This window comes from Cricetulus griseus, chromosome 4 (assembly GCF_003668045.3).
Source record: "Cricetulus griseus strain 17A/GY chromosome 4, alternate assembly CriGri-PICRH-1.0, whole genome shotgun sequence".
Classification (NCBI taxonomy): domain Eukaryota; kingdom Metazoa; phylum Chordata; class Mammalia; order Rodentia; family Cricetidae; genus Cricetulus; species Cricetulus griseus.
Genome location: NC_048597.1, coordinates 190,547,002 through 190,561,766, shown reverse-complemented (window position 1 = coordinate 190,561,766; position 14,765 = coordinate 190,547,002). Strand labels below are relative to the sequence as shown.

At 37.3% G+C, this 14,765-nt stretch overlaps 1 protein-coding gene across 3 annotated transcripts in view; it reads left to right on the top strand.

The window, feature by feature from the left end:
* The window catches only part of Col12a1 (collagen type XII alpha 1 chain), a 111,639-nt gene that overhangs the window by 80,361 nt on the left and 16,513 nt on the right, over window positions 1-14,765 (top strand). For all 3 annotated transcript variants that reach the window (XM_027411075.2, XM_027411073.2, XM_027411074.2), the window contains 7 exons: window positions 154-192; window positions 298-436; window positions 2,334-2,476; window positions 4,264-4,373; window positions 9,868-10,017; window positions 12,235-12,312; window positions 13,931-14,017. In XM_027411075.2, the coding sequence (XP_027266876.1) occupies window positions 154-192; window positions 298-436; window positions 2,334-2,476; window positions 4,264-4,373; window positions 9,868-10,017; window positions 12,235-12,312; window positions 13,931-14,017 (746 nt within the window). The remainder of the gene's footprint in view (window positions 1-153; window positions 193-297; window positions 437-2,333; window positions 2,477-4,263; window positions 4,374-9,867; window positions 10,018-12,234; window positions 12,313-13,930; window positions 14,018-14,765) is intronic.

Here is a 14,765-nt window from a genome sequence, read left to right as displayed (position 1 = left end):
TAGGCAGGGCTATACTTACATGTATATTATGTCTAGCAATAAATAGCTCTTTTAAAATGAAAAACTCTGCTTTGTACACACGAATTGCTACTTTCTGTGCATCTGTTGGAATTACGTTGGTGACTCATACTTAAAGAACATTGCATGTTCTAGGTTGTCCTCTCATCTATCTGGATGGCTACACCTCACCAGGTAAGCATTTGTATATCCTTCGGCTAATTTATTTCAAGATTTCAAGATATTCACAATAACACAACCATAATGTACTCATTTTATATCTTCTTCTTTGATGTCAAGGCTTTAAGATGCTTGAAGCTTACAACCTGACAGAAAAGAATTTTGCTTCTGTCCAAGGAGTCTCTTTGGAATCAGGCTCTTTCCCCAGCTATTCAGCCTATAGGCTACAGAAGAATGCCTTTATCAATCAGCCAACAGCGTAAGTGTGAAAACAGGGGGCCTCCCTTTTCTTAGAGTGGATAAGAGGTGCTTGGAATTGCTGCTGATTTCCTAGAATCTTGGCACTTGAGAATTGCCAGAAAACTCCTTATGGATAACCTATTTTGCTTTCCTCAACACAGCTTAATTATATGCCTAGGGTTATGTGGCAGCTTGCACACAAAGACTGGCTCCCAAGCCTTATTATTCCCAGACCCAAACCTCTTAGCCTGGTAACAGCAAGATGGATGACACACTCTTGAATTGAAGGCTAGGGTTTTAGTTTCCTCCCTTCTTCTAAGGGAGGCTGTTAAAACAGGAAGGCAGTGTATTATTTTGAACATTTCACCCCTGTGGTGCAGAAGGGCTGGGCAGAATAAGTGAGAAATGAGAGCAGACGTTCTATCTCTTGCCCACAATCAGGCAGGCTGAGGGTAGTTTTTATTGGCAGATACTCTAGCAACCTATTGGGTAGCTCTAGATGTATTTTGTTTCATGAAAGTTTGCACCTGGGTATGATAACAGACATTAGTATTTCTTATTCATTAAAATGAAAAGTGTTTTATGTTGGAAAATATGTGTTTGGCAAGTCCAGGGAAGGAAAGTAGCAAAAGAAACAAAACTTTCAGAAAGTTAGGAAAGGGTCAGAAAATAATATCTGAAATTTGAAATGCACCAGGAAAGCCAGTGGAAAGCTAATTCTAAAACCAAAGCTAATTTGTTTTAAGGAGGAATACATAGCGTGATCTGACCCATTAAAAATTCCCAAGTCTTTTATGCTTCAGTATGCTAGGTTTTCCTGTAGGCAGTATTACTCTGCATTTAACCTTTTCAGTCACCTCAAGATGAGTTTAAATGATGCTAGCCTATTGTCTCTACAGAAGTCACAGCTTTTGACTTGAGGGAAAGAAGGACAAATGTAATTACATTTTTGTTGCTTCACTAAGGAAGGAGAAAAATGGGCTAAATGAGAGATATGGGGGAATAATTAGAATCAGCTTTTTTAACTGTGAACACACAAAAGGTATTGTGTTAGCTTTCTCAGAGCTTATGTCCAAGGAGCAAGAATGCATCCCACCCTAGCATGTGTTAGTGACATTGCATTAGGACATGGAGCATTCAGAGACATTCTGTGCCCTCTGCCAAGGAATAGATCCTTCATCCCCAGGAGACACTTTTTAGGCCTTTGCCTGCCTCCAGGGAAAAAGTATTATGTGGTATCAGACAGAAAAGCTATGATTCTATTTCCAAAATTCTCCCATAACAATGGTTTATTCAGTGCTAGAAGGACCCAAGAGACAGAAATATTTGTCTCATGTCTTTAGAGCCAAAACTCATTCTGTCTAGTTGAATCACGTCCCTGTTTCATTACTAATTGTTTGCATATGCACATGGCCTAAACATTTAGGATTGGTCCTGTTTTGGGGGAAATGTAAGTTTATTGAGGTGCTTTACTTGATTTTAAGGGAGGAATTTAGAAGTATAGAAATATTGTGAGGACAACAGAAATTAAAACTTTAAGCCATTTTATCTACACTAGCATATTCCTGTCACTTGAAATTAAGTATATTTGGGCCAGACTCCCTTTCTTTAAATGGTATCTATAGTCATAATGTTTGTTACCTTAAAATGAGTACTTCATGTATCTAGAAAAAATTAGTTATGGATAGGAAGATAAAGGCTATTTAGTAATTTTCCACACTTTTGTGACTTTATCACACTATAAGTAATTGATTAAGTGTTTGTTCCTTTAATGTGTTTTTCCTTCTGTTCTAAAGGCCTGATGACTATAATTAGGTTTTAATACTACCTATAATGAAATTCTTGTATAAAAGTTTAAAATGGTCTCATTCTGATGAATAATCCCATTTATTTATTTATTTTGCTTTATCCAACAGAGAACTCCATCCAAATGGACTCCCTCCTTCATACACGATCATATTATTGTTTAGACTTCTCCCAGAAACTCCCAGTGACCCCTTTGCAATTTGGCAAATTACAGACAGAGACTACAGGCCACAAGTTGGAGTGATTGCAGATCGTAAGGGACTTTATCTTATGTTAAGGCCTATGTATATTTTCTTTATTTTTTAAATTGTTTTTGCATCTTGGCCACAGTTCTCCATCTTTCCTCTCCTCCCACCCCCTGCCTCTGTTCCCACTCCCAATTCTCTTCTTCTGTTTCTGTTTAGGACAGGGCAAGTCTCCCATTAGTATGAAGAAAACATGGCATATCAAGTTACAGTAAGACTAAGCACCCACCTCCCCATGTATTAAGGTTAGGCAAGTTACCCAATATAAGCAGTAGGGTAAAAGCCAGCAAAAGAGTGAGATACAGCCCCTGTTTCTACTGTTAGGTGTCCAACAAAAGGACCAAGCTACACAACTGTAACATATATGCAAAGGGCCTAGGTAAGTCCCATGCAGGTTCCCTGGTTGTTGGGTTTAGTTTCTATGAGCCTAGATTGGTGCCTAGCCCAATTTTCATCAGAAAGGCTTCATCCAGCAGCTGATGGAAACAGATGCAGAGATCCACAGTTAAACATTAGGTGGAGATGGAAGAATCCTACAGAAGAGGTGGAGAAAGGATTGTAGGGGGTCAAGGACACCACAAGAAAACTCACAGAATCAACTAAACTATGTATAGTTTTGATCAACAAACACTCAAATTGCATCTTCTCACAATGGGCATAATTATATTTCTTTTTTCTCATTTACTTTTAAAACTTAATTTTTCTTTGATAATTTTATAATATAATAACATTATTACATACATATTACTAATACATTAATACATATATAATATGAAATTATATATACATATATATATATAAATATATAGTGAATTTTAGTTCTTTTCACCTCCATTATCCTGTCTCATTTCCCTTTTCTTCTCTGCTGAAATCCTTCTTCCTGCAAAGACCCCTCCCTCTTGCCCTTATTTATTTATTTATTTATTTATTTATTTATTTTATTGTGAAGTACTAAGTTTCATTTGGATTGCATACATGAGCAGTTAGAACTTATTTATTGGAGTGTGGACAACTTTTCAATGGCTACCCCGTTGAAGAAAATGATAACCTTTCTCCCGAAGCAAGCATTAATTGGCAGTAGTTGTTCAGGGAGAGGTGTGGCCTCATGAGCCCTCCTTCATTCATGATGAATGTCAAGGGACCCAATCTTGTGCAAGCATTGTGCAGTTAACCACAACTACAGTGAGCTCATGAGTGCAGCTGTTGTGCCATGTTTAGAAGACATCTGTTTGTTTGTTTGCTTGTTTTGCAGTACATCTTTCTATCCTCTTGTTTTTACATTGTTTTTGCCTGCCTGCTCTTCTTCATTGTTCCCAGAGTCTTGGAAGGAGTGATAGAAATTCTTGTTTAGGGCCAAATACCCCACCATTACTTATTATTGACACTTTGACTAGTTATGAGTCTCAGCAGTAACCACTGCTTGCAGTGACAAGAAACTTCTCTGACGAAGACTGAAAGCAGTGCTAATTTATGGTTATGAACATGAGTATTCAGAATGTAGTCAAGGAATAGAAGTAGACCACCCTCTCATTTTGGCCTGTGGCCTCCTCAGCTGTGGAATTTTTTTCAGGTATACAGTGCCAGGCTTGAAATCTCTCCCATGGAGTCAGCCTCAGATCCAATCAGAAAGTGGTTGGTTTCACCATCATGATTGTGCCACTATTGTACCAGTGGACACATCTTCCCTGCAAGATAGTGAACTTCTTTTCAATTTCTCCAGCAAGAACTACTTGTGTTCTTTGAGTAAGAAGCACACCATGTATATAATTTGACAATGATCTTATCTTGATTGCAGCTTCCAGCAAGACACTATCTTTCTTTAACAAGGATACAAGAGGCGAGGTACAGACTGTTACATTTGACACAGATGAAGTGAAGACGTTATTTTACGGAAGTTTTCATAAGGTAAAAATGTAAGATTATCTGAGTCTTATTTTTAGAATAAGGATATGAGCTTAAAAACAAAAGCTTAACTATTTTTTTGCATTTAATGTTACACTAAATTGGAATTCCAGCTAATGTCTTTTTACAAATAAACCTTTGTTTTAAATAATTTGATGAGTTCAAAAGATAAAATTTAAATAAAGCAAAAACTGCCATTAGCATGTTGATATATTTTCACTGTATCTTTCAAAGTTTGAATTAATAACTATATATTTGTATATAATGAAGTTCACCTGTTTTCTGCTTCCCATGTTTTCTAGTTTAAGATTTATTGATAGTTATGTGTTTGTGTGTTTGTCTGTGTGAGTATATGCCATATGTATACTTCTGTACTTGGATCCCAGAAGAGGACATTGTATTCCTCTGAAGCAGTAGTTGCAGGGAGTTAGTTGCATGCCATTTGACCTGGGAGCTAGGAACTAAACTCAGGTCCTCTGGAAGAGCAACAAGTGCTCCGAACCATTAAGCCACCTCTCTAGCTCCTCTACTCACAACTTTATTGTAACCACTCCTGTCATTTATTTCAGGGAGCTTAATAATTTAATGGATTTTATTTTAATTGATCATGTTATCATTTTATAGAGTGCAGGCATTTTCTTTTACTTGTTTGCCTATTTCAATGTTACAAGCATGCAAGAAAAGTTTAGAATACACATTTTTAAGTCCAAGCATTCACAATAGCTGATAAAATAATTAAGACAAATGTATAATAGATCATTACATGAACACAAAGTCTAAGAACACCAATTTCTTAATTCAGAGCTTTCTAAATAACCACTTTAAAGTTTTAAGATATATTTGAGGTTGTTCCTTTTTCTTGGAGATCTTGAGTTTTTGTCGGCATCTAGAGGATTATTGAAACTTCCAGGTTTCTAAAGGGCAATCAGTTGACATAGAGCAGTAATGAGCCTGGATGTATTAGAAACAAAAGGAACAGTCTAGTTTATCAATACATTTTTAATGCTGTTTTTCATACCAGATTTTTAGTACTGGATTGTGTTAATGGGAATACAAGTTATTGTGCTATTCATATAAAATTTCTCTGTGTATGACATACCAAAAGATGAGCTGCAAACACAAAAACATTCCTTTCTAGTTCTTTCAGGTGTCCAGGTGAAAATGAACATTCTTTCTCTTGCTTGAGTAGGTCAGTGATAACGCTTCCTGATTAATGCTTTCAAGCATGATTAATTTCTTTCCATAGCATTTTCTAATCCATGAATTAGATTCTCTTCTCCCTCTGTATTAAAATATTAGTTCTTTGAGAATTTCTTCTCACTCTTTTATTTAAAATAGGTTTTGGTACACTGTATTCTGACTATGTTTTCTCCTCCCATACTCCCCCCAGTTCTTCCCCACCTCAACTCTCATTTGTATCAGCATCCTTTTTCATTCCTTAGAGAACAAACTGGTATCTAAGAAGTAATAATGAAATAAAATAAGATAAAAACAAACAAATTGGAATATGACAAAACAAGAAAATGGGCCAAAGAAAAGACATAAGAAATGCATAGTGATGCAGAGATACAAATGTTCACACACTCAGGGATACCATAAAAACCCTGAAGCAGAAGCCATAATATAGACACAAAGGACCTGTAAGGTAGAAAAAACCCACCGTGACTTAACATTATGAGACAAAGAACCTCCAAAGATGCTCCTCTGGTAGTGTGCAGAGTACCTTCCAGTACCATGAAGACTAATCCATAGAGGTGAAGGCTCTAGGCAGGCATAAGTGTGATTTCTTTATGTTCAATCAGTTGGGTAGGTGTTGTCTTCAGCAATAGGACCTTATTGTCAGTTTGTAAAGCATCACTAAAATTTTTGACGATAGCCTGGGTTGTCTGGGGGTTACCATGGGACCCCATTTGCCAACAATTTGATTCTATGTAACCCATTCCCATTACTGGAAGCTTTATTTGGTGATGAGAGATGTCCAGTTGGGGCTCTGTCTTCCCTGTTATTTTGTGGTTTCATTTTGATTGATTTCTTATATGTGTATATTACAGGAAGCTTCCACTGTATTGGGTTTCCATATGACCCCTTGGGTGGCCCTTTGTTTTAGCTATCTCTCCCTTCATTCCCTCTCTCATTACTTTTTCTCTTGTTTGATTCCCCTACTTAAGTCCTATCTATCCACAATAGAATAGATAGTTAGACTGTTGATGAGGATGGGGAAGGGCTTTCCTGATATAGCTTAAAGAGACAAGAGGCTTTCTTGTGGATATGGGAGGCAAGAATGCTGACAACAACAATATAGCAATGGAGAAAACCAAAAAAATCTCCAAGTGATATAGTATAGTATTTCTTGCTTAAAATTTTATAGACTTTGATGCGATGCAGTAGATAAGTTTCTTCTTGGGAAAGCAAATGCTAATCTGGGGATGTGATTGACTTTGGCTCATCCTTATCCAGTAGGAGATGTTGATTCTGGCAAAGTTCTTAGGAACAGCCTTGGCTCATTGATAAACCTATTAAAACTACCATTGAGTAGCATGCTGAGAAGGATGATTTTATGTTTCTTTCAGAGTCACTGGAGATGCTAAGAACCTAATCTCCAACTGAACAATTTGTAATCATTTTGTAGCTATTTTAAATTTTCCAACTTTCATGGAACTCATTTTACTTACGCCAAAGGGGCAGTATTTTTAGGGATCTGTACTTACAGTAATTAATTATTGCAAATCAAGATAAAATTTTCTTGGCATCACCTTCCTTGTACTATTTGTCGTTCTAGAGATATGTCCATATTTTTCATATTTCTTTCTCCTCACTGGCTCTCTCTTTTTCCAAAATTCTCTGTGTTCTTCTATTTTTGTCTTTTTCATAATTCATTTTGTTGATTGAAAATTATATATATAAAATTATATGTATGTTATGGTTACCTTTTCCACCCTCTTTTATTCCTTCCTGTCAGCACTCCGGCTTTATGAATCTCTTTTCTGTATTTACTAACTTTTGATTAGTTTAGTGCTCACCACAGTTTAACTCAGGCTATCTGTATGACCTGAGTTTAGAACTAATCACCAGAGACTCATGGGTTCACCAGCGGGTGTGCACTTGGACATTATGCTTCTCTTCTCCCAGAATCTGTTAGTTGCCAATAGATCATCAGTAAGTGGTAGGATCCTGTGATCTTCTTCCCCATTCATAGTTGACTTTTAGGGGGACTTCACTTGTGTGGACCCAGTGCCAATAGGCACAGCTGCTATGATTGCTGTGACCATGTCCTACTTAGAAGATGGAATCTTACAGCTCTTCTCTTTGACTTCTGGGTCTTACATTATTTCTGCCTCTTCTTCTATGGGGTTCCCTGAGCCTTAAGAGAGTGGTGTAAATGTCCTATTTAGGGCTTAGCTCTCAACCATTCCTTGTTCTTAGCCTCTTTTTCAGTCAAGGGTCTCTCATTCACCTTAATTCACTTCAAAGAGAAACTTCTTTGATTAAGACTGAGAGTAGCCTTCGTCTGGGGTGGGCTGAGCTATACCACGTGTAACTTTCTTTTCTCCATACTCTACTGTTTTAAAGTTCCTTACCTTTACAGTGTTTTCATTTTCCTTCTCAACACCATTCTTTATTTTAATTTTATGTGTATGAGTGTTTGCTTGAGTGTATGCACACTACATGCATGGACGGTGCTCAAAGAAGCCAGAAATGAGTATGAGATGCAATCAAACTAGAATTACAGGTGCTTGTTAACCACCATTCTGATGAGAGGAACTAAATTCAGGTCCTTTGAAAAAGCAGCAAGTGTTCTTAGGCATTGAACCATCACTCCAGTAAATCCCCCAATTATATAACTTTCATCCGTAAGGCCATGTGGCTAACATATAACTTTTATGGATTTTCTTCTTTGACTATTTCACACATAATGCATTTGAGTTATTCTCACACTCATCCACTTTTTATTTCTCTCCCACTTTTGTCAGATCTCTCCTCTTTACAAGTCCCTTTCTCATACTCATGTCTTTGTGTTTTGTCGTGAGACTAACTGAGTTAAAACCGGGGCAATTGGTGTGACCATGAGTTTCAAAGTATCCATTGGGGCCTAAGGGACTCACTTGTAGTATACATTGAAGACAATGACTGTGCTGCCCCCATATCTACTAGTAGCTAATAACTATTAAGTAGGGTAGACTCTAGCCTTGTGAGTCCTCCCCATCCATGCTTGACTGATGATAGGCCCAGTCTTCTTCAGGCCCAATTCAGGCAAATGTAATCCTGAATTCTTGGGCCAGTGATCTACAGATGAAGAATCCATGTTGAAATGTAATTATGCACAAGTTTAAATGCAGTAAAATGAGTGAATAAATTATAGCAAAATGTGTTCTTAGGACATTCACAGTGAAAGATGAATGTATTTTGAATGATATAAATTAAGATGGTTTTGATTTTGAAATAACCCCTGTGAATGTTTATTTCTGTCCTTGTTCATTTAAGGACTCAGAAAAAAGTTTGAATTTTTTAGATACTAAATATCCTAGAAATACTTATGTGATGCTCTTGAGTTCAGTATTAGTTGACTATCTCACAGATGTTTAAACTTTATTTTTAGCAAGCTATTAATCACTCGTGTATAAAAACATGCAATTCCTATTTATCATAGATGTTATGAGCCAGTGCTTTGGTGGTGACCCCTTGTAAGAAAAATATTTAGTTTTAAAATAAAACTTTAGGAAAATTTCTTATTCTACCTGCTTCAGAGCAGTTAAAACTATTTCTGTTCTTTTTAACGTTCTGTCAAACTTTTCCAGTAATCACCAAATTCTTGCTTAAAGTATTTGTGCTGAGATAGTAGAATCCATGAGCGTACCTGAGGCCAACAACCATTCTCTTCCTTGCTTCAATACAAATGCTTCATTAATGTTCTGTACTAATAGACTTGCTCATGTCCTCCCACCCACATCCAGTAGCAGTTGCAGTACAGTCAACATGTATTTCTTTCCTTAAATGAGTCTTGAGTTCTGCTGACTTCCATGTCTGACTCTAGATAGTGTGCTAGCTCTTACTATGTCAGAGAGCCATGAGATATACAGCTTATTTGTGAATGGGAGGGTGGACAAATCAGAATTGCCATCAATGGGAGGTATCTACAGCTCATTGCTACAGAGTGAAATATATAGTGGCTTATTAATCTATGATGAGGTAATTCTTCACAGTTTATGGAGTTCTGTTGTGCACTTCATCCTCTCTGGTTGTCTTAATGAGAGCACGCAGTTAAAATGAAATTAGGAAATTACGCCCATGTATATGGATGATAGACTCTGAAATGCAGTGAGTGGCTAGTACTATTTCATATGGCATCATTTGAAACCTGGGTTCTTGGTTTTTTAACCCAAGACTATTTAGGCTTGGAATGAAAATGGTTTAAGAAACAATTTATAATGTGATATATACTGTGCAGAAGTCCATTTATTTTTTGATAGAATTTTCATAGTGGAAATTATCTTTTTAGGTCCATATTGTAGTGACCTCAAAAAGTGTTAAGATTTATATTGACTGCTATGAAATTGTGGAAAAAGACATCAAGGAAGCTGGAAATATCACAACTGATGGCTATGAAATTCTTGGAAAGCTTCTTAAAGGAGATAGGAAATCAGCGACAGTAAGTAGTACATTTTAGTATTTTTGATGTTTAGTCTTGTAGCTAATAGGATTGACATGATGTTTTCTAAATCTCCCAGAAAATTCTATTTATTTATTTATTTATTTATTTATTTATTTATTTATCTATTTATCTGTTTATTTATTTCCCTCTATGAGTTTTAAACTATCATGTTAGTCAGTTACAGGTGTGGGAAAATTACACTCAGAGAAATTGCTGCCAAGAGAATATTAAAATGTACTTTTTACTACTGAAATCAAAATAAGATACCCAGGCACCAAGAAGCACTATGTAATCTCTTAAAACAAGGTCATGCTGGAAAGAAACAAGGAAAATAACTGCTTACATATCCAGCAAGGTCAGAAGAGTTCATTTTTAAAAAATAATTGTTAGCCTGAATTTGTGCAACTGGGACATGAAGCCTCCTTGTCCATTAGCTGTTGCTGTCACTCACAGAGAGGTCTGTCTTAGGAATATCGTGGTAGAGCAGCCAACTGACACTTGCTTTTAAGTTTCACTGCCTTAGGTTTAAGGGAAGCACATGGCTTCTATTCACGATGTGATCCTGAAATGGAGACTTCATTCTCAAGCTTTCACTATCCCAGGCTCATTAGAAATCCTAAAAGTCAACCAACAAACATTGTACAAGAAACTAACAGTTTTGGCTTTTGTTATTATTATTTTTGAATCTCATTATTTTAGTTTTCTTCTGTAGACAGGATGTTCTTTTAGATTTGAAAGGGAATGATTTCTTTTACTACAATATGGGAATAATTAGTTTAAATTTGATAAAATTATGATAGACACACATTTTGATTTTGATATTTAAATAAAGCTATCGTCAGATATTCTTATTCATGTCCTCCCCCCCCCCCCGTCTTTTTTGAGACCCACTGAGTTTAACCAAGATTGGCTGTGTGACCACAGGTTTGGAATTATCCATTGGTATCTGGTGGACTCATCAGTGGTTACATAACTGAAGATGGTGTCTTCCTTTCTCCCAGGATTTATCAGTGGCTAATAGCTAATAGGGAGAAGTGGGGCCTTATGAACCCCTTGCCGACCCCCAGTTGACAGCTGACAGACCCAATCTTGTGTAGGCCCGTTGCAAGCACCCATACTTACTGTTAGATGAATGCATTGGCTGTGTGATGTTCAGAAGACAGCCTCTCATAGTTTGTCTCTTGTCTCCCAGATATTACATTCTTTCTACCTACTATAATTTTTCCCTGAGCCATAGAGAGGGGGGCATAAAAGGTTGGCATAGAGGGTGTGGCTTAAATGTCCTACTCAGGACTGAGCACTCTCCATCATGTATTCCCAGCACCATCGACAGCCATGTATCTTTGCATGCACTGCCATTCACTGCAAAGAGAAACTTCTGATTAAAGCTGGGGATACTATTTGTCTATAAATATTTAGATGGCAGATTAGTATTATGACAATTTAAGAATTGTATTAAGTTCACCCCTAGGGCCTCAGACCTCTCCAGTCAAGGGTAATTTGACTGGGTTTACAGTTTGAATTCCCTCTGGTGGAGCAGACTTCAGATCCTATTGGAAAGCAGTTGGTTACTTGTTAGGCAGGTTGCAATTGTAGTTTGTGGAGTTGATAGCTGGGTGAGCTGTCAATGTCTTTTTCTCCCCCGATAGCCTATATGTACTTCCTGGCTTCAGAGAGGAAACAGTCATCAGATATTTAAAAGAATGGCTATGTCTAGACAGCCTCTTGCCTTTTGTCTGAACATTTCCATCTTCCATTCTAAAAAGACAGAAGGCATGTACTTCATTGAAATACTTCAATTGAGAGCCGTAAAAATTATTAGTCTATTTCTAGACAATTTCTAAAGCAAAGATCACCAACTATAGACTAACGTGAAACTTTCTTTCACATTACTTTTCTACAAAGACACATCTTTAAAGGTTGATTTAAATGTTTGTAGTGTTTAAATTAATTTAAACACAGAAACTAACGTTCTTAAATAACTTGCTCAAACATTTCTTTTCAGCAAGTGAATCAGGAATAGGATCTTGGCAGACACAGTTCCCATTACTGTCGGATGCAAGCACATATTTTCTTTTTTCCCCTTACCACGTAAACATAACAGTGCTCTCAGGAGTGTAAGCTCTAGAGAGAATCTGCCTGAAGTTGGCAAGAGTACAATGTTTAAAATGTCTTCCTGCGTGCTTAGCTGATGTGGCTGTTGGTTGTTTGCAGTTCCAAATCCAGAGCTTTGACATTGTCTGCAGCCCAGTGTGGACCAGCAGAGACAGATGCTGTGACATTCCCTCTAGGGTGAGTAAGACCTGTCCTGGCTTTACTTGTCCCTAAGAAAAAAATCCTTATGATGCAAAAGTTCTGCAAGAGGAAATAGCACTCATCAGCTTCAGCTCTAGATTGGAGCCCAGCGATGTGCAATGTGTGCGTGCTTTCTAGCCACCACAGGCCAGGGCTCACATGACCCTCTGCTACAAGGGTAGGCATGCACAAGACCATATCTGGAAATTCTCTCAACAACAGCCTGGAAGGGCATGCTGAGCCAATGTGTTTGATAAACCTACTTACTACAGACCTCCTACTGTTTAACAGCCTTTTACTGATTAAAAATATCACTGTTCTGCATTACTAAGGATCTTATGATGGAAGGAGTGAATACGTACATACATACATACATACATACATACATACATACATACATGTGCATATGTGTGTGTTTGTGTTATATATAGGTGGTAATAGTTATAAAGTTCAGGCTTTTGGAAGGCACAGCTGCGTTCATCTGCTAGTAAATGACAATTTAAATATTTAGTGAACACTTATTAGAAGCCACTAACCCTTCAATATGCTAAGGTTGGAGCAGTAAAAAATGAGTATCTGTGAAAGGCAATGGAAGAAATTAATAAATAGATACATTGGTTCTCCCTGACTTGGGCTTTTTATGTGTGGATTCAACCAAATACAGACTGGAAATATCAAAAAGAATATATATTTATTTCCTAACTGATATATTTATCAACCTCATACAGACATTTTTCTTGCCATGATTCCCTAAATCACATAAGGTAACAGCTATTCATAGTGCTTATACTATACTAAGTAATCTAGACATGATCTGAAGTATGCAGGGAAATGTACTTAGGCTACATGCAACACCTGTGGCATTTTATATGAGGGATTTTAGTATCCCTAGGTTTGGGTGTCTTCAGGACGTTCTGGAACGAATAGCCCCAGATAGCTAGGGATAATCTGTGCTTCATAGTGGGGGTGAAGGGAGGGGTAGTGGTGGCAGGTGCCATCAACTTTTGGTAGCAAGAGAGTTAAGCAGAGGTCCCAGTGAACTGAGGGAGCAAACTATGTGGATGATAGAGGAAGATACTCTAGCTCTAGGGCCCATAGTGTGCTCCAGTTATCTGAGAAACATGACATACAGGGGCAGTGCTGGGCCATAGTGAAAGTGAAGTAGGAAAATAGCACACAGTGGGACACACATGCAGGTTACAGAATAGGGAGAGCTTTGGAGACCACGGAAAGAAAGGGCTTTGCATTATATTTTCCTGAACAAAAACCTTAGTTGATGTTTAAAAAGATACACACACACACACACACACACACACACACACACACACACACAGAGTATTGTTATAACAGGGATTAAAGAAAATTGGGCTAAATTACCCATGGTCCTATTAAACTTATTAACATTGCTTTACTTTGTTATGTGAGGTTGGCTCAAGCAAAGCACAAAGGATTTGAGCAAATTCTAATGTTAGACCATTTATAAGTAATGATAACTAGCAGTTATTTCCTCCAGTTGGGAAACAGATTCTCACGGATGTAAATAGGGTTGGAGGATGGGATGTCACCCTCCACTCCTTACTAAGTTTATGTACAAATAATCTTTTCAAAATTTCAGAGAGATGAAGCAAAATGCCCTGCTCTTCCGAATGCTTGCACATGTACACAGGACAGCGTTGGACCTCCAGGCCCTCCAGGCCCTGCAGTAAGGAGACCAAAATAGTTACTTATCATTATCGTTTAGTTTTGAAAGTTTTTTGGAGGGGGTTCTTTGGAATGATCACCTGTTTGTCAATATGGAAGCCATAAAATGCTTTTTATCCATTTGTGTTTTTGATGATAGAATATGCTAAACTTCCAGCCAGCTTTATAATAGATTTTGAGATTTGAAATGAAGTAAATCAAACAGAAAATTTGGGAGCTGTCAAGATGAGTCACTGGATAAATGTACTTACTGTTGAGTCTAATGACCTGTGTCTTGTCCATGGGACCCATATGGTGGAATAAAAGAACCAAATCCTGCAAGTTGCCCTCTGGCTTCCACTCATGTGCTGTGGAATAAATATATAAATGTAATAAGAATTCTTTTTTTTCAAAGATAATTTGGTTCTGGTGCTTGGCCTGTTTCTCTAGCCACCCAGGGATATAACAACATTGGCACCCTTCAAGACTTCTCTCTTAAGAACACAAGTTTGTGTTTCCATCTGTAAATTCAAGAGTTTGGAAATGTCTTACATCTCCTGAAAGGTTTTTGTATGAATGGAATAGATCCCTGGTTTGGAAATCTGATTAAGACAACTTACTTAGAACCTAGAACATATGCACCTGATATAGACACACCATGAACATAGCACATGAAGTGCATGCTCTGAGGTCCAGAGAGATTTGGATATTTTTCTTGAAGAATATAATCCTTTTGATTATTTTCCTTTAAGAATATAATTCAAACAATT